This window comes from Protopterus annectens, chromosome 2.part1 (genome assembly GCF_019279795.1).
Source record: "Protopterus annectens isolate FY-2018-M chromosome 2.part1, PAN1.0, whole genome shotgun sequence".
NCBI lineage: Eukaryota > Metazoa > Chordata > Ceratodontiformes > Protopteridae > Protopterus > Protopterus annectens.
In genome coordinates, this window is record NC_056729.1 from 1,201,225,043 (window position 1) to 1,201,251,840 (window position 26,798).

Consider the following 26,798-nt stretch of genomic DNA (forward strand, 5'->3'; position numbering starts at 1 on the left):
TTGATGTATTTGGACATTTTTAAACTACTTCCCAGACTAAGCCACAAATTAAAAAAAAAAATGTTCAATATGGAAAACATCTTAGCACATAGTATTTTATGAGTTCTTAGATACTTACTAGACTATTGTGAAGATCCTAAAAAGCCTAGCCATACATTCCTATGGTAATTTTTAACCCTTATATTTTACATATGAATAACCCAGAGACAAGTTAAACAAAGATATGTTGGAATTTACCCCATCCAAGAAGGAAAGAGGCGCTAAATGGGGAGTGAATTTGCAGTTACCCCTCCATTCGTCTAAACTACTTTTGGCTAGAGTAACAGAAGTACTTTTTACTTTACGTGGAGTTGAAGATGGTTCCAAAGAAGTGTTATTTGCTGTGATACAAAACATATTCCTCAAACAAGTACTGCTTATTTTGACCAAGAGTAAAATCTCTTGAGCATGTGCTTATGATACCAGTGGACTTGTGAATGTATGACATATACAGAATGGGGTCTGTTAAAGCTCTATTTAATTTCACATTTTATGCAGTTGTACAAAACATTCTCTCAGTAAATTCTCAGTATGATATATCCCGGTTCTCATGTGAGATTTCACCACAGAAAAGGCTGTACCTCACTTACTGGCCATCAGGATAAAAAAACTGCAGTAATTACATTTTACATCCACATTCAATAATTGTAATTATACTGCGGTAGTGGTGCTGTGGTAGCGTTGCCGCCTCACAGTACAACGCTGTCCTGTTCGATTCTCAGCTAGAGTGTCTTCTGTGGGGAGACATGCGCGAATGGGCGTACCTTCGTTGAAGGTTGTGCGTCAGAGCTGGCAACTCGGCACGTAAAAATCTACTGCCAATCATTAGCGGACCGGAGTTCTGCTGTGGCAGCCCCTAACCGGGAAAAGCCTAAAGACACAACATTCAATAACTGTAATTAAGTCACTGTTCTTACTACTCACCACTCTAAAGTAATCACTTCTATAAAATATACCTAGTGTTACTAGGCATCTAATCACTTCTATAACATGTACCTTGTGTTGGTAGGTATCTAATCACTGCTCTAAATAATCACTTCCATAACATATAAACAATGATACTACGTTAAATCACTTCTATAAACACGTACCTAGTATTAGACTATCATGTAAGTAAGGGATAACTTCCTTACATACCTTTTTGCCGCTCACTAAATTTTTGCTATGCTACTTTACAAAAGGGAATATTTTCACCAGAAAGAGATGATCTTCTAAAAACACTAGATATACAGTGTCTATATCACGTTGTCGAAATCTTACTACATCGAATCACTAAAGGTCAACCTCTAGTGATCAATGTAGTAAAACATCGAATAACGTAAAAATAAAATAAATAAAAGCTAACTAGCGTAGGCAGGGGGGCTTGCCCCCCTGCACACCCCCCTACTTAAATATTCCAACTCCGAGACTGCACTACATTGAGGTAAACAGAAATCTTCCCCTACGGAGATTTCCATTTACCTGCACGATGTTCTGCGCTTTCGATATTGTGGTGCTGACAATATCAGCTTCGATATTGTCGGCTTTCAACATCGTGAAGTAGACCCGATATACATGTTTAGTACTGTTGAAAGCCTACTTATGGAATCGCTTAAAAGCAGGTCATCTGTTATACACCACCACCAATTACTGCTTCAGGATGCAACATCACAGACGCTTAGTTCCATAAAAGTCTCCAAAGTGAACAGGACTTCTGTCAGTTTATTTTAAAATTACTGTTTTACATTCTATCACAGCAACTTCAGGTCCACAAGATAAATTTGCAGAATTCAAAAGTGCAGTCAATTGTAAGTCAATGTTTTCTCAAAGGAAACTATGCAGAAAGACTGTTTTTAATTACTCAGTAGATGTAGCATGATACTTCCACTAAATTTTCCCCAAACAACTAAGCACTACCATGCAATCTACCCTAAACATTTCACTTTCTTATGTCTTTATTTATACCTCGAACATCCACTGTGAATTACTGCTACTCTGTACTGAAGGGCATTCAAGGTATTTTCACCTTTTGGAAAGGTTGCACATGATATAACCCCTCCGCAAGGATGACTACCCTAAAACAGCACATATCAGTGAGTCAGTGAAAACTCAAGAGTGACAGACATGGGGCATTACTGCCAGATGGGATAGATCAGTGATGGTATTTTCTACTTGCTTTGGAGGTTGCATGGACTTGACATTTCAGGAACTGTTGCTCCTTGATCCTGGGGACCAAAAACAAGCACGGGGGGGGGGGGGGGGGGCATGCTGGTCTGCTAAAATGTAGTGAGGCATCGTGGGCTCAGTCCTTCACAAGGTCATAGCTTTTTTTTGCTTCCAGAGCACAAAATGTACTTTATGCATCCCTGTCTACAAATGTCACAAGCAGCTGCTATACTGCTGTTAAAGTAAGCTTGTGTTGGCTTGGTGGTTAACTACTGTGACTATGGTGTATAGGGTCCTGGGTTCGAGACCTGCGTGGCTGTCTATTCAGTGTGTGTGACCGCATTCACAAAATTATATCAACGTAGTAATAGCTTTGATTAACATCACAAGCAAAGGCATTCCAAGTAATCAAAAGCAAACACTAATTTAGAGAAGCAGTAACACAGTATGGTTTCATTAACAAACCATTATGTTTTCAATGTAAGGTGTTCCACCTAAGACATGGCTGACTAACTGCCTTACTATGATAGAAAAGTGGTTTAAACAGTAGGTTAGTGAGACATTGTAGGTTCAGTCTACCATGAGGTCGTGGTTGGAGTTTTCCACTTCTTTTTTTGGCCCACAAGATAAGGGACAGCAGTGCCTGAAATGTAAAATCCATAATCCCTCCAAACCCTCTGACTTCCCAAGTTTGTTTTTAATTCCAGACTGACAGCATCTCTGCAGCAGAGAAAATGATTCACTTCTATTCTCTGCAACATCATGGATGAATATCTTAAATATATGGCAGCTTTCAGTACTGTCACATGCAGTGAACAATCACAAAGAGTAACTACTCGTTATACTTCCCACATAAAATTCTCTGTCCCAGTTTACACTGCACTCCATCTCTGTCACCTCTCTATAACCCCAGCCTATTACAACAGTGTGAAGTCAGTGACTAATGTAAAAGCCAGCTTCTCTCAGTCTGACCTTCTTCCCAAAGCAAATATATTTGCCTTTTTTACTGGGATAGTCTGTCTGGGCCTTTTTGGTGGAGGCCCAAGTTCCACAATGGATTGACAAAGAAATGAATGCATTACAGATACAGTATTGCAATCTATTAATGTACATAGCAGCCTTACAAAGTAACATACCAAACAAACTTTAAAATGTTGTGTAAATTAGGAACAGGGTAGGCTAATATACGTCTACCTGTTATAATAGAAAACTCACTTCACTGAACTTCAAAAACTGGAATATTTCACCAAACGATTACTTTCATAAACTTTCAGATCACCGGAATTTTACTCCAGGAAATTAACCATTGGCCACCACGACTAAATCTTCTTTTGGCTGCTCCAGTTAGGGGTCGCCACAGCAGATAAACTGTTTTCTTCCTGTCCTCTGCATCTTGCTCTGTCACACCAACCACCTGCATGTCCTCTCTCACCACATCCATAAACCTTATTAGGCCTCCCTCTTTTCCTGTTACCTGGCAGCTTCATCCTTAGCATCTTTTTCCCAATATACTCTGCATCTCTCCACAGCACAAGTCCAAACCAACGTAATCTTGCCTCTCTGGCTTTGTCTCCAAACCTTCCAACCTGGGCTGACTCATTCCTAATCCTGTCCATCCTCGTCACACCCAGTGCAAATCTTAACATCTTCAACTCTGCCATATCAAGCTCAGACTCCTGCCTTTGTCAATGCCACTGTCTCCAACCCATATAACATAGCTGGTCTCACTACCCTCTTGTAGACCTTCCCTTTCACTCTTACTGGTACTAGTCTGTCACAAAGCACTCCTGACACTTCACCCACTCCATCCTGCCTGTACTCTCTTCTTCACCTCTCTTCCACACTCACCATTACTCTGTACTGTTGATCCCAAGTACTTAAACTCATCCACCTTTACCACCTCTACTCCCTGCATCCTCACCATTCCTCTATCCTCCCTCTCATTCACACACATATACTCTGTCTTAGTCCTGCTGACCTTCATTCCTCTTCTCTCTAGAGCATATCTCCACCTCTCCAGGGTCTCCTCCACCTGTTCCCTACTCTCACTACAAATCACAATGTCATCTGCAATCATAGTCCACGGGGCCTCCTGTCTGATCTCGTCTATCAACCTGTCCATCACCATTGCAAATAAGAAAGGGCTCAGAGCTGATCCTTGATGTAATCCCACCTCCACCTTAAACGCATCCATCACTCCCACCGCAGACCTCACTGCTGTCACACTACCCTTGTACATATCCTGTACCTATAGAAATAAATAGAACTTGCTGGAGGGACAGGTTCATAACCCAGAGGCTCCCCTTCGCTCTGTATTAGAATTCCAGTTCATGTGAGGCAGAGCACCTCACTGAATCTCTTCAAGAAGAATCTCGATAAGTGGATGGGGGATCGTAGGTTTGTCCCAGGGATTACTTCCGTGTCACTATTAGACAGAGGCACAGTAAACTAAACCTTAAAAAGGGCACAGTATACTCAAATCAAGGGGTAGCGTAAGCCATACAGAATCGGGCTAGGCTTATAATTGCCCCAGGGCAGATAGCCTAGTATGAACCTATGAACTCTTACATACTTCTCTGACACTCCTGACTTCCTCATACAATACCACAACTCCTCTCTAGGCACCCTGTCATATGCTTTCTCTAAATCCAAAAAGACACAAAGCAACTCCTTCTGACCTTCTCTGTACTTCATCAACACTCTCAGAGCAAACATTGCATCTGTAGTGCTCTTTCCTGGCATGAAACCATACTGCTGATCACTAATCATCACCTCCCTTCTTAACCTAGCTTCCACTACTCTCTCATAACTTCATGCTGTGACTGATCAGTTTAATCCCTCTGTAGTTACTACAGCTCTGCACATCACCCTTATTCTTAAAAATCGGTACCAAAACACTTTCTCCATTCCTCAGGCATCCTCTCACTTTCCAAGACTTCATTAAACAATCTAGTTAAAAACTCCACTGCCATTTCACCTAAAACACCTCCATGCTTCCAAGGGCATGTCAACTGGACCAACAGCCTTTCTGTTCTTCATCCTCTTCATAGCTATCCTTACTTCCTCCTTGCTAATCCACTGCACTTCATGATTCACGATCCGCACATCACCCAACCTTCTCTCCCTCTCATTCTCTTTATTCATCAACCCCTCCAAGTACTCTTTCCATCTGCTCAACACACTCTCCTTGCTTGCGAGTACGTTTCCCTCATTACCCTTTATCACCCTTACCTGCAGCACATCTTTACTAGCTCGGTCCCTCTGTCTAGCCAATCAGTACAGGTCCTTTTCTCACTCCTTAGTGTCCAACCTTTTACACAACTCTTCATACGCCCTATCCTTAGCCTTAACCACCTCTCTCTTTGCCATGCACCTCATCCCCTTATACTAGTCTACTTTCTTCATCTCTTTGACAAATCCACTTCTTCACCAACCTCTTTCTCTGTATACTCTCCTGTACTTCTTCATTCCACCACCAGGTCCCCTTGTCCTCCTTCCTCTTTCCAGATGTCACACCAAGCACCTTTCTAGCCATCTCTCTTACTAGTCTGCTGTAGTTAAATAAAGAAACCAAAACAAATCAAACCCACTCAAGTGGGAGGCTTCACCCCCCCCCATGTGTGGGGCTGCACCCCCTAACTAAATATACCAACTCAGAAATCACACCACAGTGAGAAAAAGGGCAAAATTCACTATGGTGGCCAGAACTGATGCACATGGATTAGACTTAATTGTTATAAGTTAGTTCATCAGAAGTATACAAGGAGAACTGTAAAAACCAGAACACAGTTAGCTAAATGCTAATTTTATACCTCATACAGATTTTAATATGCTTGTAAATGTACTCTAAAATATGTTTTGGGTAAATTCTGCATGCCTTTTAATTTCAACTATTAATTCAGTCTTTCTGGCTCAGGCTATGGCTGAAAAGGGTCTGTTGACAAGTCCACTTACCAAACTGTTAATGAATAAATCTACAGGACAGGACTGAGAGAAAAAGATTAACAGAAATAATCTAAACAAATATGGTACCAGTAAAATATATGAGAGAAAAAAAAAAGTACATATGTACAACGTTTTATACTTTAGGAGCTACAGAGAAGGCAGAGATTGGATAATGTTGTAGCAGAGAATATGTATAGACAGGAATGTGTAAAGAGTGGTTTATTTCATCATTGAACTGTGAATATATATTAGCTACTTATTTCTCATATCTATACTTATTTACACAGTAATCCCGATTACATGGTGGATAAGACACCAAGAAGTTGAGAGTGGATGCAGATGCAACGAAGACCGGGATAAACCCATATGTACATCTCACTGACAACGACAGTGGAATTGTAGCATTGTTAGTATGCACAGAAACGAAGAGCAATTAATTACTGAAAGACTCTGGAAGCAGAGAAACTGTGATTCATCTAACTGGTGGCAGGGAACATGAGCATTGTAAGTGTGATCTTAGATGTATTTTCAGAGAGGTATTGTAGTTGCTGAAAGAGGGCAATTGCCATAGTGAAACAGTGATTTCCATACATTTGTGATACAAGTAATCAACAAGAGCATCTTAATTTGGCTGAACAATACTCAGTCTGCAAGAGTAATGAAGTAGATAAATAGATGACTTTTTACTGTGGAGATGCATAAATTTTATACACAATGTGTAAGGTAGCTGTAGAGAATCTATTTAAGGGCTATGCAGTGGAAGGTATTGTTAGGTAAGATTATGCTGAGCCTGGCAGTTTTGTTAACCGTTACAGGAATTAAATACTAAAAATATAAAGTGTCAGAATGGATTTTCTCCTAAATTTCTTCTGCAAAATCTGTTTTTGCTGAATTCACAATTTTTTTCTTATTGTCATAAGATGGATATCCTAGGAAAACAAGAAACATCAGTAGATTTAATTGATCAGTATTACACAAGGGACAAGTTTGTTCATGTGTGTGTATGTGTGTGCCTGTGGTATCAAACAAACAGTTACTTTCCAACATGCTTTCACGGGGTGGAGAGGTAAAGACAGGACAGACATGTCTCCAAAGCCATGTGAAAGGTAATGATATGCAAACTATAGAAATGATGCACTGATCTCTAAGTGAAGTGAAAAGCAGTCATGGTCTAACACAAGATGAAGACAAAGGCTAAACAGTTCACCACTGTTTCATATTCTAACCAAAGTTAAGTTTCATGCTAAACTGATCAGTTTTGACTGGGGAAAACAGACAGTTGTAACAGGAAGAAATGTCTGCTTCTGTTATTAATTACAACCAAGATCCAAGTAAACTCTACCAGGAAAACTTGCACCAGTATAAAACCAAAAAAATACTAAAAAAATACTGGCCCAACTGGCTGAAGTGATAATCACCACTGATAGAATATCAAATAATACAAAATTAAATGGTACTTCAAATGAGCGTACTGCACTTTATTTCAATGCCTGCGTCTCTTGGACTTCAGAACAATTGAATGAACTTCCAATAAAAACACCCTTTTTACAACCATTACAATAAAACAATTAAACTAACAATCATTCAATTAAAATGTTTCATCACTTATTTAAACAGAGCCTTCTATCTTTTAAAAAAGATTTGATGTTTATGCTTTCATTTAACCCTGGCATTCTATCAGCTTTCAATTTAATCTGCCAGCGTGTCTCCATCTGCTCTATGCTGTTTTTAAAATCTTCTCCCCTTAAATCTGGATAAACTTGTTCTAAAACAGAAAACAAAAACTTTTTGTTGTTCCCACATTCAAACAGTATGTTTATACAAAGCATTATTCCTATCTGCTTTTTTAATTGCATACTGATGCTCCCTAATTCTCTCCTGTAGGGTCCTAGGTGTCATCCCTATGTAAAAAGCTGGACACCGCTTTCCAACACTAATGTCACAACCCCCTCAGTTTTACATGTGAAGTGTCCCGGGACTTCCAAACTCCTTGGATAACTGTTAACAAGAACAAATGGTCCTTCTAAATAAACCGGCAGCATCTACGTGTGCCACATTTAAACATTCCTTTAGCCTTACGCTGATAGGAATGCATTTGGTATTGCCGTATTGTAATAAGGTTTTGAAACTGTACCTGTTTTTAAATACAAAATTGGAGACACCACCTGTGGTCTTGTATATTAATTCTCCACTCCTTTCCAAAATTTTCTAATTTTTTGTATTATATTATTAAATAACTATCAACTGCCATGTCCAAATTGTAAGAAAGTTTCCAATTGTTAGAACCAATAGAATAAGCCAATTTACTTGAATATCAAAATGTCATAACAGAGTAAATGAAATACCCATTATCAGGGTGCAGTAATTTGAATCTCAGAGTTTGATAGACGGCTAAATTACAGCCTTATCTGAAAACTGCAAACAGAGCTAGTAAAATGATGACTTAAAGAATACATAATCATAACATCATTTATTTATTTATTATTTATTTTACATTTGTTAACCGGGCTACCCGGTTAACAAATGTAAAATAAATAAATAAATAATATTATTGGCTCTACTAGTTTTTTTCTTAAAACCACGTGCAAGTATTGGGGGATACAAGTCCTGTCTCTTCAAACTAATTTCCTGAGATGTCACTTCTAACCACTTTTGATCATAACCTCCATTAATAAACATGTTGATCATAACTAGAATTTCCAGGCGCCTATAACTGTTATTTTACCGCTGATCACCAACTCTCCACCTCAACAGAATAAGCTAAACATGCTGCGTTATAAACATTCAGACTTACTACTTCCCACCATACATTAAGAATGCACATAAAACGTTTAGTTTGTATACAGCAGTTTCTGCGATCGTTAATAAAACTAAACTTTGTGTACATTTTAAACGTCTTTCGGTATTTTTCAATTGTTCGTTTTCCTGTGCTCTACTACCCACCCCAGACTGTGGTGTTTTAACTTCTATAACCTACTTCAAACACTTAAGTGTATTAAAACAAACTTGGGCAGTGCATGCACACATCCACAACAAAACCGCTTAAGTAATAATCTACGATTCAATGAGCGAAGTAAACATGCACACAAATTATGGGGCTCAATTTTCGCAAACACTTACACAACTCTGTCCAACTCGGTCATGTTCACTGACAGAAATACAGCTTAATCCAAAAACACACTTCCTAAACCTTCACGTGGATCTGCACACTAACTGCTTCCTATAACAAACCCGTCACCGGATGTTGACGTACCTACACTTCATTTGGATAGTCTCAGTATGTAATGCGTAAATTGTAATTAAAGGGGGTAATAAATGCCGTAGATTAAAATGCAGCTCAAGCATTTTTCTGGAAAGGAGTGCTAGTCTTCATCCCGTGTTGGAACGCCCCCCCCCCTTTTCTCCAGTTTATTCTCAGAATTCTGGTCAAACCCCCCCCCCCCTGAAATGTAAAGTTGTGGAAGCTTTGTTTTTCCTTAGTTTTTAAATCACTGGATTATTCCTTTGTATTCTTTCGGGATTGCATACAAAGAAAGATACGATCTCTAGCAATTTGACTGGAGACGCTTGTAGACAAGAATAAGTCACTCTTAAGCCATATCTTATAGGTTCATAGATAAATACTAAGCTATCTGCCCGAGAGCATTTATAAGCCTAGCCAGAGTGTGTCGGCTTTCGCCGCCCCCTTGATTAATTAACTGAGCCTCTGTCAAGCAGAGCCAATGAAGTGACCCCAGGGGTGTATTTTCTGTTACCCATCCACTCGTCAAGGTTTCTTTGGAAGAGTGTTAGTGAGGCGCTCTGCCTAATGTAGTTTGGAATTTTGTTCCAAAGCATAGGGAGTCTCTTTGACAGGAATCTATCCCTCCAGCATGTTCTATTTATTGTTGTGGCGAGGTTTAGCTCACTACAGCGCGTGGCTCACAGTGACTTGGATTTCTTTAGGTGGAGCATATCCATTAATTCTGAGTTGGACATGGCTTTGTAAGGCAGGCAGAGATCACCTCTGATTAAGCAATATGCCACCGAGTGCAGCCGGAGTTTTTTCAGTCAGGCTGCACAGGACATATGTTTTGAGGCCAGTAATCCTCTTGGTGAGATACTTTTGTGGTCTCTCCAGCTGTTGGAAGTGTCTTGTGAGGTACATCCCAAATGAGGCATTGTACTCTATGATGGGTCTGATGAGTGACGAGTAGAGGGGCACTATTACCTCTTTACTTCTAGATGCGAACCCTTTAGTAATTAGATAGGCCACATAAAAGGATTTCCTAACTACTTTGGCAATATGAATGTCTATCTACCTGGGTCCCCAGATCTCTTATTACCTCTTCTGTATTAAGGGGGCTGCCACCTATGTGGTAATTTGTGGGTGTTTTGTTTTTCCCAAACGGGATGACTATGCATTTTTTGGCATTTAGCTTGAGCCATGACTTTGACAACAGGTGTCTGTCTCAGTAAGGCCCTTTTGGAGGATGTCCGTGTCAGTCAGAGAGTCAATTATGGCTCCCAGTTTGCAGTCATCGGCAAACTTGATTAGCCATAGTCCTCCTGTGTTTGCCTGTACATCTAAGAAGTATATGCCAAACAGTAGGGGTCCCAAGACCGAGCCTTGCGGGACACCACTTGTGACTGATTTAGAGTCAGACCTGGAGCCCGCTATTCTTACCGTGTGAGTTCTGTCTGTAAGCTAGTTGGCAACCCATCTCGTGACATACGGGTTTATGTTCAGGCTGGTGAGTTTTTCTGTAATACCCGAGTGGAGAATGGTGTCGAAAGCCATGGCGAGGTCAAGGTAGGCTGTGTGAACAACCTTTCCCTCATCTATGGCCTTGGTGACTGTCTCGAAGAAGTCAGCCAGGTTTAGTAGGCATGATCTGCCCTTAACAAAGCCGAACTGAGTCGGGTCAAGTGTTTGGAGGTTCCCAATGTCTTTGTTAATGAGTTCTATGATGATGCGCTCCATAGCCTTGCAGACCAGGCTAGTCAGGCTTATGGGGTGATAGTTACCAGGATCCGTTGTGGAGTGGAATAACTGTTGCTGTGCGCCATTCTATGGGCACATAACCTGTGAAGAGGCTGATGTTGAACAGCGTGTTTAGGTGGGGGTTAGTTCGTTCTGTAGTTCGTGCAAGACCCAGCCTGGGACACCATCTGGCCCCACTGATGCTGTGTTTTTGGCTTTTAAAAGGGCTATTTTCACCTGTGCATCTGTGATTTCCAGGACACTACACTTTTCCGGTATTGTTGTGGGCCCTTTTGGGGGTGAAGTTTGCACTGAATCTATCTGCCAGGATGTTGGCAATATCAGTAGGTTCAGTATATTTTGTGCTATTTTGCACTAGTTCAGTGCATATCTGTGAGTTGCCACTTAGATTCTTAACATACCTAAAGAAGGCTTTGTGGTTATCTTTTGAATCCTTGGCTATTTTCCTTTCGAAGTTAGCCTTGGATGATTTTATGAGGGACCTTAGTTTCTTACTGATATTGATCAGAGATGTCTTTCCTTCTTGGGATTTGCTTTTTTTCTGAACTAGTTTCCTCCTTCTATTGTGTAGCCCGTTTATGGCAGGGGTCCACCAGACTGGTTTCCTTCTCTTAGAGGAGTGAGTCTTGGTTTTGCTAGGGATAGCACGATCCATGCATCCTTGTAGGTGCTCATAGAGTGCATTTGTAAAGGTTTCTGCATATTGGGCAGCATTATCTTTTAGCGTGGGGGCTGTGAAACTTACCGCCTCTGTCTTAAGTAAGGTGAAGTTTGCTTCAGAAAAGATTTTTATTGTGGTTTCCTTAGTTGGGGGTGCTGGTGGGGTGTGGACATCCAGAGTGATTAGTTTATGGTCTGATCTAACCAGTGATGGGTTGACCTCTGGTTTGGCACACCTGTCACCCATGTTTGTGATGACCAGGTCCAATATGTTTTCACCTCTGGTAGGGGAGTTTACCAGCTGATCCAGGGCATTTGAGTTGATGAATTCCAGGAAGCGCTGTGCCTGGGAGTTTGTACTCAAGTAGTTTTCCCAGTTAATGGTAGGGTAATTGAAATCGTCCAATATCAGGGTGTTCAGTAGGACCTTCATGTTTTCCAGTATCTCCAGAAAGGTGGAGTGGTGGCCCTGGGTCATGGAGGGTGATCTGTAGCAGGCCACAATTTGCATTGCAGATTTGACCAATGTTAGCTGCATGTGGATGATCTCAGAGGTATCCTGTTGTGCCAATAACCTGGAGGTGTAGGTATCCTTGATGAATATGGATACACCCCCTCCTTTTGTATTTCGGTCCGTGTTCTGTGGCCGAAACGTGTGGTACGAGTTGTAGCCCGGTAGTGCTGGGGTGCTCTCTGGAGCCTTGAACCAGGTTTCAGTTACTGCACAGATGTCGACGTTCTCCATACTGAGGAGTGCTTCGAGCGCGTGCATTTTGAGATTTAAACTCCTGGCATTAAGTAGCATAACCCTCAGTTTTTTGTTAATTGTGCTGTTTACAGAGGTGGGTTTGACTTTTGAGCCTTGCCTAAAAAAGGCACTATGAGGGCAGCAAGAGCCTTGGCCAGTATTCGAAAACCTAGGAGTGACAGGTGCAAGTTGTCTCTTGTGAAGCAACGCGGCTTGTCGAGCATGTCGTCCCAGGCTGACAGACACTGGATCCCCTTTGAATGACACCAGAAGCTTAGCCAGTTGTTGAAATTGATCATTTTTTCGTTATACTGAGGTATCATTCTTGGTGAGGGCAGGATGCTACTCAGGGTCAGGGTCATACCAGCCTGGGCTACATGATCAAAGAGCTCTTCCATGTCTCTTTTCATGTAGTCCAGGGAGGTATGTCTCAGGTCATTCACACCAACATGCACAATGACAGAGTCATATTTGTACTCGTTCTGGAGTAACCTGAGTGCTTATGTTATATGGCAGATTCTGGCTCCCAACAGGCAGCTAACAGTAATCTTCTGCTTGTCCAGCCTAGTGAGTGGGATGTCAGTGTGCCTGACTATAGAGTCACCTATTACTAGTGTGTTAGATATGTTATTTCACCTCACCTTAAGGGCTGTGATTGTGCGGCACACTGATTTTGTGTTTTATATGTTGTCTGGTTTGTGACGGGAGGTGCAAGTTGTTTGGGTGTCTGCTTTGGAGGTCTCCAATGCTTTTGCAGGTTTTTATTTAGAGCCCCCGAGTATCATTTTGTGTATTTATGTGTATTTTTTGCCAGTGCTGGTTTAGCAGATCTATGTGTGGTTGGAGGTGTGGTGCAAGTGTTAACCTTCTCCTCTTGACTGTCTGTTCTTGGGTGGAGACAGCTTAGCCTCCAGTTTGGCTGTATAATTGCATCTCTCGCATATGTTTGTGTTTGTGGTAGGAGGGGAAGATTGTCTGTGTACATGAGGCAGTTGTAATATTGCCTCAGGATACCCAGATTCACCAGCTGGACTGGAGAGTACACCTGAAATTGCCCTTTGGTCATGCCTGAATAGTAGGGTGAGCTGCTTAGTCTCTTGGTTGGTGAGGGGTGAATAAAGAGTCTTGCCCTGCTGGGCAATCAAATGTCAGGATATATTACTGCTTGCTATTAGGTCTGAGCAAGTGCTGGGCAGTAGGATGCTTTTGGAGTGCTTAGGTTGAGAGTTAGATTAGTTTCAAGGGAAAAACTGAAGAGGAGACTTAGTGGAGCCGGGAATAATTTAACCCTAGCTAACTGGCACTGCCCGGCACACAAAACCGTGCAAACGCGGTTTTTATAGCAGGGAAATGAAAGAGAGAGAAATTAGCCCAAAATGGCCAATAAACTACTAACTTCTGGGCTGGAACCACTCCTCCAGGGACAGATAGGCTGCTCAAAGCTCCCCTCTCTGACAGGTGAACAGAGAAACTTCCTTCAATCCAAGTAAGGTATGGGCAACTCAGAAACTTGTAACACAGCCCTGAATTCAGCTCTAGCCTGAAAACTGGACTATACTAGCTTAGAAAGGCGGGAAACAAGGCATTTTTTTTGTTTTTTTTAAAGATAAGGCAAAAAAAGTAAAATAAATACATTTAAAACAGCTTTAAATGACTACAAACAATCAGAAAAGGCTATCACACTTTAGTGTGTAGCCTACAACAGTTAAATAAATTATTTAAACAAAAAAACGACTTTTTAAAAGTGCAGGCAGTCAAATAAGTACAATATGTGAAAAAACAAGCTTTTGAATCACAATAAACGCTGGAAAATCAGCGTTTAGGCGGAAAACAGATAAGTACAGCAAGAAAGTACAGAAAACTGATACTTAATCACTCCAAAGTCTCTCTTCTAAGCTAGAAGGCTTGTATCAGTTTAAGGCTTTCTAGTACTTCCCAGTAGGTTAGTTACAGGAAAGATGGGAAACAAGCGCATATGTGGTCTTTTAAACCAGAAAGTTGAAAGAGATGGACAAACTGTCCAAATGGTCAATAAACTACAATTTCTGGGCCAAGAACCACTCCTCTTGTGATAGATAAGCTACCTAATGCTTACCACTCCCACTGATAAGCTAGAAGGCTTCCCTCCAACACAGAAAGGCTTGGGGGGCTCAGAAGCTTACTAACAATCCTGGATACAGCAACTCTGTAACCGGACTAGGCTAGTTATAGGAAAGGTGGGAAACAGGCGCAAGTGCGGCTTTTAAACCAGAAAGTTGAAAGAGATGGAAAAAACTGCCAATATCTACAATTTCTGGGCCAGGAACCACTCCTCTTGTGGTGGATAGGCTACCTAATGCTTACCACTCCCACTGATAAGCTAGAAGGCTTCCCTCCAACACAGAAAGGCTTGGGGGCTCAGATGCTTACAGAGAGTCCTGGATACAGCAAATCTGTACCTGGACTAGACTAGTAACAGGAAAGGCAGGAAATAAGCGCAAACACAGGCTTATAAATCGAAAGGTTGAAAGAGATGGAAAAGCTTTCCAAACGGCCAATAAACTATAATTTCTGGGCCAGAAACCACTCCTCCTGTGGTAGATATGTTACCTACTGCTTACCACTCCCACTGATAAGCTAGAAGGCTTCTCTCCAACACAGAGGGGCTTGGGAGGCTCAGAAGCTTACCAACAGTCCTGGATACAGCAAATCTGTACCTGGATACACTAGTTACAGGAATGGTGGGGACCAAACGCAAACACAGGCTTTTAAACCAGAAAGTAGAAAGAGATGGAAAAAACTGCCCAAATGGCCAATGAACTATAATTTCTGGGCCAAAACCCACTCTTCCAGTGGTAGATAGGCTACCTAGTGCTTACCACTCCCACTGATAAGCTAGAAGGCTTCCCTCCATTACAGAAAGGCTTGGGGGGCTCAGAAGCTTACCAACAGTCCTGGATACAGCAAGTCTGTATCTGTACTAGACCAGTTACAGGAAAGGCAGGAAACAAGCTTAGAATTTTTTTTTTTTACAGAAAAGCAGCTAAAACAGCAGTAAATACAATTCAAATTGCAGTGCAGGCTAGCACACTTGAGTGTGTAGCAATATTACGGCAAATAGAGTTTAAATAAATGCAATTAAATTAACAAATGACTAAAAAACAAGCGCAGAAAGCAGTAAATTAGAAGGCTACTAACAAGCAGTAATAAGTACAGAGTAAGAGTGACTAAACGGATAACAGCAAGCAGAACAGCAACTAAGACAGTTACAGTAACAGCAGCTCAATAAAATATGTATATATATTATTATTTTTTTTTAAGGGAGGGAACAGAGCAGGATTAAGAGGCTACATGGGGTGTCCTTCTCAAATGCTCTCTTTGTACACAGTAGGAGTGCCTGAATATGATCTCACTGCACTCAGTTGAGTGAGCAAATGAGATGGGCCCAGAAGGAGTATCCAAATACAAATTTACAAATTTTTGTTTTAATTACTGGCAGAATAGAATATTTCTCTTCGAGTTGGGTTTTATCTCAAACTGCTCAAACAGCAAAATGACCTTTATTTTACTTCTAAATTGTATATATTTTTTCTTTTCTTGTTTGTTAGTTGCTGAAGCAATTGCAGTTACGGAGTGTGGTGACAGTCCGTATCAGCAATGAACTTAAACTTCAGGGATATTATTTTTTTTTTCTGTATATTTTTTTTAAACTTATTTTTAATATTACTATCAAAACATCTATTCTATCTGTGGTGACCCCTAACGGGCATAAGCCGAAAGACAAAACTGCAGCAGGGATCCAGTCTGTGGACATTGACGGCAGAGCAAACTGCTCGTAGGAGAGAAGTATTTTTTACGGCTATTAGGATTCCTGAGGATAATTGTCTGTTAGTAGAACTGAGGATTGGTGTCTGTTAGTAGAATAACAACAAGCTGAAACTTCAGGGACAGTGTTTTTTTTTTAAGTATAATTGCATTTATTTATTTTAACATTACTGGCAGAACAGGTGAATTCCTCAGTGGACATTTGACAGTGATGTCAGTAAAACTTTACACAATAACACAACCTCTCAGCTGTCTCTAGTTTTGAAAAAAGTTCCTGCTTTTGCTTTATATGTCTTTACGTGTAATTTGTAACATTTTTACATTAGTTGTTTATTTTCGAGGACTACAGTCAGTTAATGATGCCAGACAATGGAGTTTCTAATTTACTGGCCAGAAAATGCAAGCTGATGTGAAAAGTTTTGTTCTATTATGTTTTTTAGGGGGAAAATTGAGCACACCTGTCCTTGAATTTGCATCATATATTTTTGCTGTCCCTTTTAAAATTGATTTCTGCAAACTTACAGAGGATTACAGTCAGGTAGTAATATGAGATATTACGGTTGCTCCAAAACCTTTGTTCTGGTAACATTTTCTGTAACTTGGGAGCAGTGTTTAAACTTGTATCTGATTTTAGGTTTCTGTTCTCCATTATTATTGAGTTTATTCAGAATTCTTTGGCAAAGAAGTTATAAGGAATGCATGGCAGTTAGACATTTTGTTTATTTTAATTATTATTTGTTTATTAAGGTGACCAGGACTGGGCTGGAAGTAGTTGGCTGTCAAAAACAGCTTATCTGGACCTGGCCGAAGCACTGATTACTGTGCCACATGCTGGCCTTGCAAATAAGCTACCTTCCATTAAAAGTAGGTCATTGCATAGAGAGATGGATAACCATTTGGCCAAATGATAGAATCCTCATAGTTAAGGTGGTAGGCACCTCCTTAGAAAGCATAAAGGTAACTAATGGTGTGCCCCAGAGCTAATCAGTACTGGGACCCATTCTTTTTAGCATCTTCTTCAATCTTCATACCACCAATCCAGAATTTTGATTAACTAAGTTTGCAGATGACTGCAAACTGGGTGTTATTGTTAAATCTCTGGTTTAATACCAATTTATTAAAGTAGTAACTAATCCTATAAACAAATGGTATACAAAATTAAAGGTGAAGAAGTGTAGTTTTGTCATACTTGGTTAGCAAATCCTCCATCAGCATACAATATAACCAATAACCCACTCCAAAATGATAATGTAGTCGGGTGTCTTGGAACCTGGGTTGATAATTCCCCCTGCTTTGACAAGCATGTATTAGCAGTACTCAGATAATCCTTCTATTTAGCACAACTAATATCAGCAGTCTCATAATCCATGCAATCTTATCATCCCTCTTTATGCAGCCCGAATTAGATAACTCATGGAGTGCAGAACTCTTTTTGGGATGTACTTTATAAACATGTTAAGCAACTGGAAAGGCCCTGGAGGTTTATAACCAAGATTGTTGGCCTAAAGCCATTGTGCCCCAAGCAGGAACTTGAAATTCTGTCCCTTTTCTTGGTTTCTTGCATGCTGTTGCATGGGGATGTATGCTTTACAGTTCAAGCCATATGGGATCTCCATTCTGCTTGATCTTCTGTTTCTTCAAATCATAACTTAAATCTCATTTGTCATCATCATCATCAGCCCCCTTTTCCCCATTTTCTACATGGGGCCGGGGTATCGCGTTAATTGTCGCCATCTCTTGCGATTCAGTGCCACACTCCTGCCTTTTTCAACACTCATGCCTGACTGTTACAGATCTTCTTTCACACAATCCATCCACCTGTTTGCTGGAGGCCTTCTTTTCCTCTTGACTTCTTCCTGTCTATCCCAAATCTTCTTCACCAGGTTGTCTTCTGCTTTTTTGCACGTGTCTGAACCACCATAATTGTTCTCTTTTATCCTTTCTGCAATTGGAGCTACTTTGTTTTCTGCTCTTATGTCCTCATTTCTTCATCTTTCCCACAGTGTGCATCCTACCACTCCTTCTCAGGCACTTTATTTCCATCATCTCTAGCTTCTTCATCTGCTCTGCCTTTACTTTTCATGTTTCTGTACCATACAGTAGTTCTGGTCACACCACTATCTTGTACACTTTACTTTTCAGCTTCTTTGGCATATTTCTGTCATAGATTACACCTGAGACTGTATTCCATTTGGCTGCAGCCCCTCTGATTCTAGCTTGGACCTCTTCATTCAGACTTCTTTTCTCCTCAACCACCCCTCACAGATACTTGAAGCTATTTACCTTTCACTGTCTTTCCTTTTTTTGATTTCTCCAATTTGCTGCCATTACCACTGTGTTATCTGCGCTTAGTTTCATACCATGTGCCTTCAGTTTTGCATTCCATTCCCCAATCATTTGCTGAAGTTCTTGCTCAGTCTGCCTGTAATGCTACATTGTCTACATACAGTAACTTTGTTGATCTCTCCCCTCCATCCTATTTGCTAATGTAGTCCATCACCCGTATGAACAGCAGTGGGCTCAGAGCTGAACTCTGGTGTACACCCACTCCCACTGGAAACCCCTCTGTGAGGCCGAACACTGTTAGTACTTGAGTCACTGGATCCTTGTACATAGCCTGCACTAATTCTGCTAATGTTTCTGGGACTTTGAACCACTGCAGTACTGCCCGGATCAGCTTTCTTGGGACCTTGTCATATGCTTTGTCCAAGTGTAAGAGTGCCCAGTTGGACTCTTTCCTCATCTCTAGCTTCTCAACTATCTGTCTTACTGCAAACATCGGGTCAGTTGTGCTGCATCCTGAACTGAATCCAAACTGCTCATCTCCCATCTGACATTCTACTACTCTGCATATCCGTTTATCAGTCACCCTGTCCAGAACTTTTATGCAATGCGCTAGGAGTTTGATGCCTCTGTACTGCCCACAGTTGTGGATGTCCCCTTTGTACTTGTACACCGGCACAAGCATGCTTATTCTCCAGTCATCTGGGATACACCTTTCTGTCCAGGAGGCATTTCTCCCCTATCTCACCCATCATCTTTATCATATCTACCGTCACCTCATCTGAGCCTGCTGCGTTCCCTGACTTCACTTTCTTTAGTGCTATTCTTACTTCTAATGTGGGCTCCTTTTCTTCTTCTCTCATCGTAGGCTGTTTCTGGGGCAGTAGAGCTTCTGTGGGGTTTTATTCATTCAGAAGCTGCTTGAAATACTCCTTCCATCTGCCTCTGATGTCCTGTGGACTGGTGAGCAGATTGTTGCTGGCATCCCTTATGAAGGGTATCTGACTATCTTCTTTATCTTTCTGTCTTTGCCTTGCAACCTGATATAGTTTCTTTATGCCACCTACTGAGTCACTTTCCAGAAGTTGGTAGAGTGCCTCCGATGCCCTATTCTTTGCCATTGCAACTCCTTTCTTAGCATTTTTGTTAGCCAACCAGTATTCATTCTTAGCCTGGTCGGTCTTTTCTGTCTCCCATTTTTCCCCTGTACTCCTCCTTTCTTTTGATGACTTCCTGGACTTCTGCATTCCACCACCAGCTTTCCTTATGTGCCTGGCCATACCTGGCTCAGCCACATATCTGTTCTGTAGTCCTAACATGTGCTGTTTTGAGGCACTGCCATTCTTCTTCAACTTCACCTATTTCCTCTTCTTCTGGGGGTGCTAGAGCCCTGAATAATTCCTTGAGCTGTTCTACTTTCTCTCCACTCAACTTCCAGGTCTTCAACCTGGTCTTTGTTGACCTTAGAACCTTCTTTAACCACCACTTGTAGCTGACTGTGGCAACCAGTGGTTTACGCTGTGGGCCGACTGTTTGTTTCACTGAGGATGACTTTGCAATCATCAATTCTACCACAGTGCTTTTTCCATACTAGGAGGAAGTCTACCTGAGCAGCATGTTGGCTTCTCTTGTATGTGATTTTGTGACTGTCTCTCTTTCTGAACAATGTGTTGGCTACTATCAAACCATTTGCCAGACAGAAGTCTAGAATGGGCTTTCCTTATTTATTCCCATTGCCCCACCCATGTGGACCCAGGAAGTCCTCATTATCCTGTTCTTACTGTCCCGCTATGTGCATTCAAGTCACCCATTATCAACACCAATTCATGTTATCGTGCTTTATCTAGTAGGTCCTGCAACTGCTGCCTGAATGCACTCTTTTGCTCACTGTCATAATCCAGCTGTGTGGCATAGGTTGAGATTATGAATACTGCCCTATTATTGCACTGGAGTCTGATCGACATGAGTCACTCATTAATTCTGATGATATCCCTTACTGCCTTCTGAAGCCTCTCTCTCACCACAATTCCCACACCATTTCTAGCCTGTCCCCCTCCTGAGTAGTAGACTCTGGATCCCAAGCCAAGTGGCTTTGCTGCATCTTGTCTCTTGGATACATAGAATATCCAGCTTCCTGTGTATCATCATGTCATCCACTCCCAAGCTGCTTCCTGTCAGTGAACCTACATTAAGTGTAGCAATTCTCAGTTCATGTTTGGCAGGTTGATTACATACAGCTATCACTCAACAGAACTATCTCAGGTAACCCAGGCTGGACATCTATACACAGGCTGGCCAGTAGCTTATTGACCCAGGGCTGCTGGGCTTTATGGCGGGCCCACACTGGCCAATAGGGGCACATACACCCCTCTCTCTGTTAGCATGGTTCCCTGGTGTAGGTCAGAGTAGGCCAGGTCTTCAACCCACTGTGATCCATGTTCTGTTATCTTGAGGATACTGTGCACCACAGTAGATGCCCAAAGCGGTTGGTCTGTACAACTCTTCCCCCCTATAGGGCACCATGTAGCATCTATGCTGCTGCCCACAACGCCATTCATTGGTGAGTTTCAGATGTAAACACTCAGCATGTTTTTCAGAGGTGGAAGGAACCCCACAGAAACATAGGGAGAACATGCAAACTTCAAAAAGGCATTGGTCGGAGGTAAGGATTGAACCTTGTGCATAGGAGAGAAAGACCTTAACCATTATGTCAAATGATCTTAAATCTCATTAACTTATACATAAAATAGATTTATTACAATACATACCCTACCTCTTGAACAAATTTCTCCTGCATGGAGATGCCTTGGTATCCTTCAAATTAAACTTTGATGACTGGATGGTTACCCATAAACTTTTCTTGGGACTGACCTGCTTTTCCCTTCTTGACAAGGGGAGTACAGCATGAGCGTGCATATTGGCAAAATCTAAATGGTCTTGTAACCCAGTTGCCTTTATTTCATATGAACAGCAGCAAGTTGAAAATTGTTTAGTATCTGTATTGTTGCACATAGAATGAGTAGTGGTGATCTCCACCCTTTTGACTAGAGACAAAAATTAAAACTTAGATTCCAAAATTATAAAACTGGGTGCAAAAATAAAATAAATAAGTGAACAATGTAGGACATGGTTGTTTGTTCACTTTGTTCATTTAACAAGAGCTGCAGAGAGGAACAGAGGCTCTGATCTTCAGGGGAAGGTTTTCCTTTGCATGTTTCTTTTTTTCAAAATGGGGAAAATAGCATATGTAAATATAAACAATCCTTTTTTATTGTATTTTGTTATTCAAGTTCTGTTTTTGTTTTTTCTAAATTCACGCTGAGTTGGGCCATTATTTTACTATTCAAAAAGACAAATTGTATCTAATTATAGGATGTAGCTTTACTGTTTGAATTTTGAGGTTAGAGTCTGTGAAGCACCATATTTTCATCCCCTGTTGTCATATTTCCCCAGTTACCATTTTCCCTTTTTCTGCTAATAATGTTTTGTAAATGGTAACAAAAGGTAATTAAATTATTGATAGAAGGAATGAGAGAGGACTGATAAAACTTGATGCCAATGTGTTACTTCCTACCAAACTAGATTCTGAAAAAAAGTATCTAGCCATCTAACTTGGGTATACTTGTGTGCATTCTCCTACTGATATGACAACTAAGGTTGTGGTCCCAAGTCAGAAACTTGGGTCTTACTGTTTTGACCATGTTTGCTCAGAAAAGTCCAGGCTTCTGATTCAAAGACAGGTATAGCACCACCATAGTGTGATGACTGCATCAGTTAGCACTGTGCTAATCTAACTGTAAAAGACTGCATGCAAATGCAGGAGTCCTGAGGCATGGCCAATGTAAATTAGCCATGTGCATTTCCCTAGAACCCTTTGCTGAAACCAGACTAGCAAGATAAAATGATTCAGATGCTTACTATACTATTTGCTTAAGTAAAACAAAAAAAGTCACCCATTCATTCCCATGCCAAGAGTTGAACTGATGGCATCATATGTGTGAGTATGATTGCCAGTATATGTGTAAGTCTATGGAGGGGCATGACTGCAGCTTTCTCTAACTGTGTGTTAGTGTATGCAAGTCTTTGTAGGGGCATAGGTGGAGCTATATGTGCAATAAGAGCCACACAAAACCAAGTAAAATGAAAAAGTAGAATCCAATCTGGCAGCAAACGAAAACCTTTTAATTAAAATAATCCAAAGTACAATAAATAAAAAGCAATAATCCAGGTAAGCACTTTCGTTTGTCACACTGACAAACTTCTTCTGACAATAAGAAACATCACTTCCTTCTGTTAAAACCCCTTGAAATTCCCTCATTTTAATATTATTGGTCCATTTCGCAAAAAAACATGATGTCAGCAAACTGACAGCAAATTCACCCCCCCCACCTCAGACACACAAGACATAAGCATATCTAAAAGGTGTAGTCATATAAATAAGCTGAATGTACCTCAAATAATTGCATTATAAAGCCATTGTAAAACCTTAAGAATATAATAAACAACCCAAATACTGAGAGTACGTGTAATACCTACATAAATAATTATAAATGTAAAATAAAATAATGAAAAATTATGACCACAATATGCTGAACGCACGCATAGTTTGGCAGTGTATAAATGTATATGTTTTATGTATGAAATACAAGTATGATGAATGATAAAAGTATAATACTAATAATAATAAAAAATGTAATAGTAAATATAACAAGGTATAATAGCCATTATGAATATTGATGATGGAAAAATAAATAGAATAAATTCTCTCTCCAAATATTTTAATTTTAATATGCTGTTGAGGGAAAGAGACTCATTCAGGCCTGGCCAAAAATGTGCCCACAGGCAAATTTGCCACCCCAATTCCATTTTTTCTATATGGGTTGGCCATGCTCCCCCCTATCATTGTTTTTTAAAATATCTAAAACAATGAATTTGAACTGGTGTGTGGGGTTTAAGCAAATGTGTTTTGCTAAAGCATTATTTTCAACTTTGTCTCTAATAGCTCTAAGATGTTCACCCATCATTTCTTTCAATTTCCTTTCTGTTTTCCCCACATAAAATGACACACAATGGGTACACATAGCACAATAAACAACCTTTTCAGAAAAACAACAAAATCTACCCATGATCTTTATATATTGCCCATTTACAAGAACCGCAAAGGTTTCTAAAATAAGGTTACAAAATTTACATCGACCACATTTATACATGTAGCCTTGACAGTTGTTATTAAAAGTAGTCTCAAAACATTTCTTGAGGTTGTAACCTTTTTTGTACACAATAGGGGGATGTATATCTAATTTATTCCTGAGCAAAGAATCATTCAACAAAAAAGCCCAATTTTTCTCTAAAATAGATCTAATAGCAGAGCTATCGGAATTAAAGGTGGTAACAAACTACACTTAAAATTCCAGTTAATAGTATTATTGTTATTAGTAGAAGTAACCAGATTGTTCTATGCATTAGGTATTGTTGAATGTTCATTATCATTGTTGCTTGGAATAAAAATATCCGGGTTTGTTTCTTGCACAATGGTTTCATTTGTTAACAAGGGTTTAACGTGACCGATACTTCTCTTGGTGCGAACCTCCTGTATAACATCATCCACCAAAGAAATTGGGTAACCTCTGTGTAAAAACATGGTTTTTAGAAGTTCACATTCAGATATGAAGTCATCCCATTTAGTGACCATTCTAGCTGCCCTCACGAATTGTCCCTTTAGGACAGCTCGTTTCTGTGTACGTGGATGGCAGCTTTCATAGTGCAAAAAACTATTACTGTAGGTTTCCTTGCGGAAGATTTTTGATATGAAGGAATTAGTTTCGTAATCTTTTCTCAACAGAACATCTAAGTAAGAAATCTGGTTAAAATCCTTAACAGCTGTAAATTTTAAAAAAGAAGTAATATACGTCCACATGCAAGTGAAGAAAATAGCTGTGAGATATCCAGTCTCAGTCAAAAAGCAACTAACTCCTTATTCCACACAACAATAATAACACCAACTCAGCACGGCTTCTGCATAAACAGGTTTATTAAATGCTAGCACAGTCAGTAAGCGCTTTCACCTCCACGGCTTTATCAAACTACAAAGTGCATAGTCAGTTAAAAACATTTAAATACATTAAGGTCAAACCCTATAGGTTCATGTTAAAACAATTAAAAGTGACATCATTCGGAAGGGATATACCTTTACTGATTAACCCCTTACTCTAAAACTATTAAAAATATATTTTTCATGGTCTAAAAATCCTCTTCTTCTTAAGGACAGGTTTCACTTGTACTTTATCATTGATACCAGGTGTTTTATCGGCTCTAAGCCTAATAATCCATTTAAGCTCGCATTCTAACAGACATGTATCCATATTCCCTCCTCTAATATTAGTTTTTATTTGTTGCAACACACTAAAAACAGGACATAAGCATATCTAAAAGATGTAGTCATATAAATAAGCTGAATGTACCTCAAATAATTGCATTATAAAGCCATTGTAAAACCTTAAGAATATAATAAACAACCCAAATACTGAGAGTACGTGTAATACCTACATAAATAATTATAAATGTAAAATAAAATAATGAAAAATTATGACCACAATATGATGAATGCGCGCATAGTTTGGCAGTGTATAAATGTATATGTTTTATGTATGAAATACAAGTATGATGAATGATAAAAGTATAATACTAATAATAATAGAAAATGTAATAGTAAATATAACAAGGTATAATAGCCATTATGAATATTGATGATGGAAAAATAAATATAATAAATTCTCTCTCCAAATATTTTAATTTTAATATGCTGTTGAGGGAAAGAGACTCATTCAGGCCTGGCCAAAAATGTGCCCACAGGCAAATTTGCCACCCCAATTCCATTTTTTCTATATGGGCTGGCCATGCTCCCCCCTATCATTGTTTTTTAAAATATCTAAAACAATTAATTTGAACTGGTGTGTGGGGTTTAAGCAAATGTGTTTTGCTAAAGCATTATTTTCAACTTTGTCTCTAATAGCTCTAAGATGTTCACCCATCCTTTCTTTCAATTTCCTTTCTGTTTTCCCCACATAAAATGACACACAATGGGTACACATAGCACAATAAACAACCTTTTCAGAAAAACAACAAAATCTACCCATGATCTTTATATATTGCCCATTTACAAGAACCGCAAAGGTTTCTAAAATAAGGTTACAAAATTTACATCGACCACATTTATACATGTAGCCTTGACAGTTGTTATTAAAAGTAGTCTCAAAACATTTCTTGAGGTTGTAACCTTTTTGTACACAATGGGGGGATGTATATCTAATTTATTCCTGAGCAAAGAATCATTCAACAAAAAAGCCCAATTTTTCTCTAAAATAGATCTAATAGCAGAGCTATCGGAATTAAAGGTGGTAACAAACTACACTTAAAATTCCAATTAATAGTATTATTGTTATTAGTAGAAGTAACCAGATTGTTCTCTGCATTAGGTATTGTTGAATGTTCATTATCATTGTTGCTTGGAATAAAAATATCCGGGTTTGTTTCTTGCACAATGGTTTCATTTGTTAACAAGGGTTTAACGTGACCGATATTTCTCTTGGTGCGAACCTCCTGTATAACATCATCCACCAAAGAAATTGGGTAACCTCTGTGTAAAAACATGGTTTTTAGAAGTTCACATTCAGATATGAAGTCATCCCATTTAGTGACCATTCTAGCTGCCCTCACGAATTGTCCCTTTAGGACAGCTCGTTTCTGTGTATGTGGATGGCAGCTTTCATAGTGCAAAAAACTATTACTGTAGGTTTCCTTGCGGAAGATTTTTGATATGAAGGAATTAGTTTCGTAATCTTTTCTCAACAGAACATCTAAGTAAGAAATCTGGTTAAAATCCTTAACAGCTGTAAATTTTAAAAAATAAGTAGTTTAATTAATGTAATTCACAAAGTCATCAATTAATGTACTTCCACCATTCCACAAAATAAATATATAATCTAAAAAGCGTAGGTATATCTTACAATACTGAAAAAATGTAGATGGAAAAATGTATTGCTCTTCCCATACACACATGACTATATTTGTGTATAGGCCTCCGCAAGGAGAACCCATAGCTACTCCCTTATTCTGTAAGAATAATTTACCGTTGAACATTATACTGGTGTGGGTTAGTAGGTGAAACACTAGTACAGTGCTAACCTCTCT

At 39.8% G+C, this 26,798-nt stretch overlaps 1 protein-coding gene across 1 annotated transcript in view; it reads right to left on the reverse strand.

Annotated features, from left to right (window-relative positions):
- RPF2 (ribosome production factor 2 homolog) overlaps positions 1-9,385 on the reverse strand; it is a 651,328-nt gene extending 641,943 nt beyond the window's left edge. The window contains exon 1 of the mRNA XM_044062732.1: positions 9,250-9,385. Coding sequence (XP_043918667.1) covers positions 9,250-9,272 — 23 coding nt within the window. The 5' untranslated portion in view covers positions 9,273-9,385. The remainder of the gene's footprint in view (positions 1-9,249) is intronic.
- Positions 9,386-26,798: the final 17,413 nt, after the last annotated feature.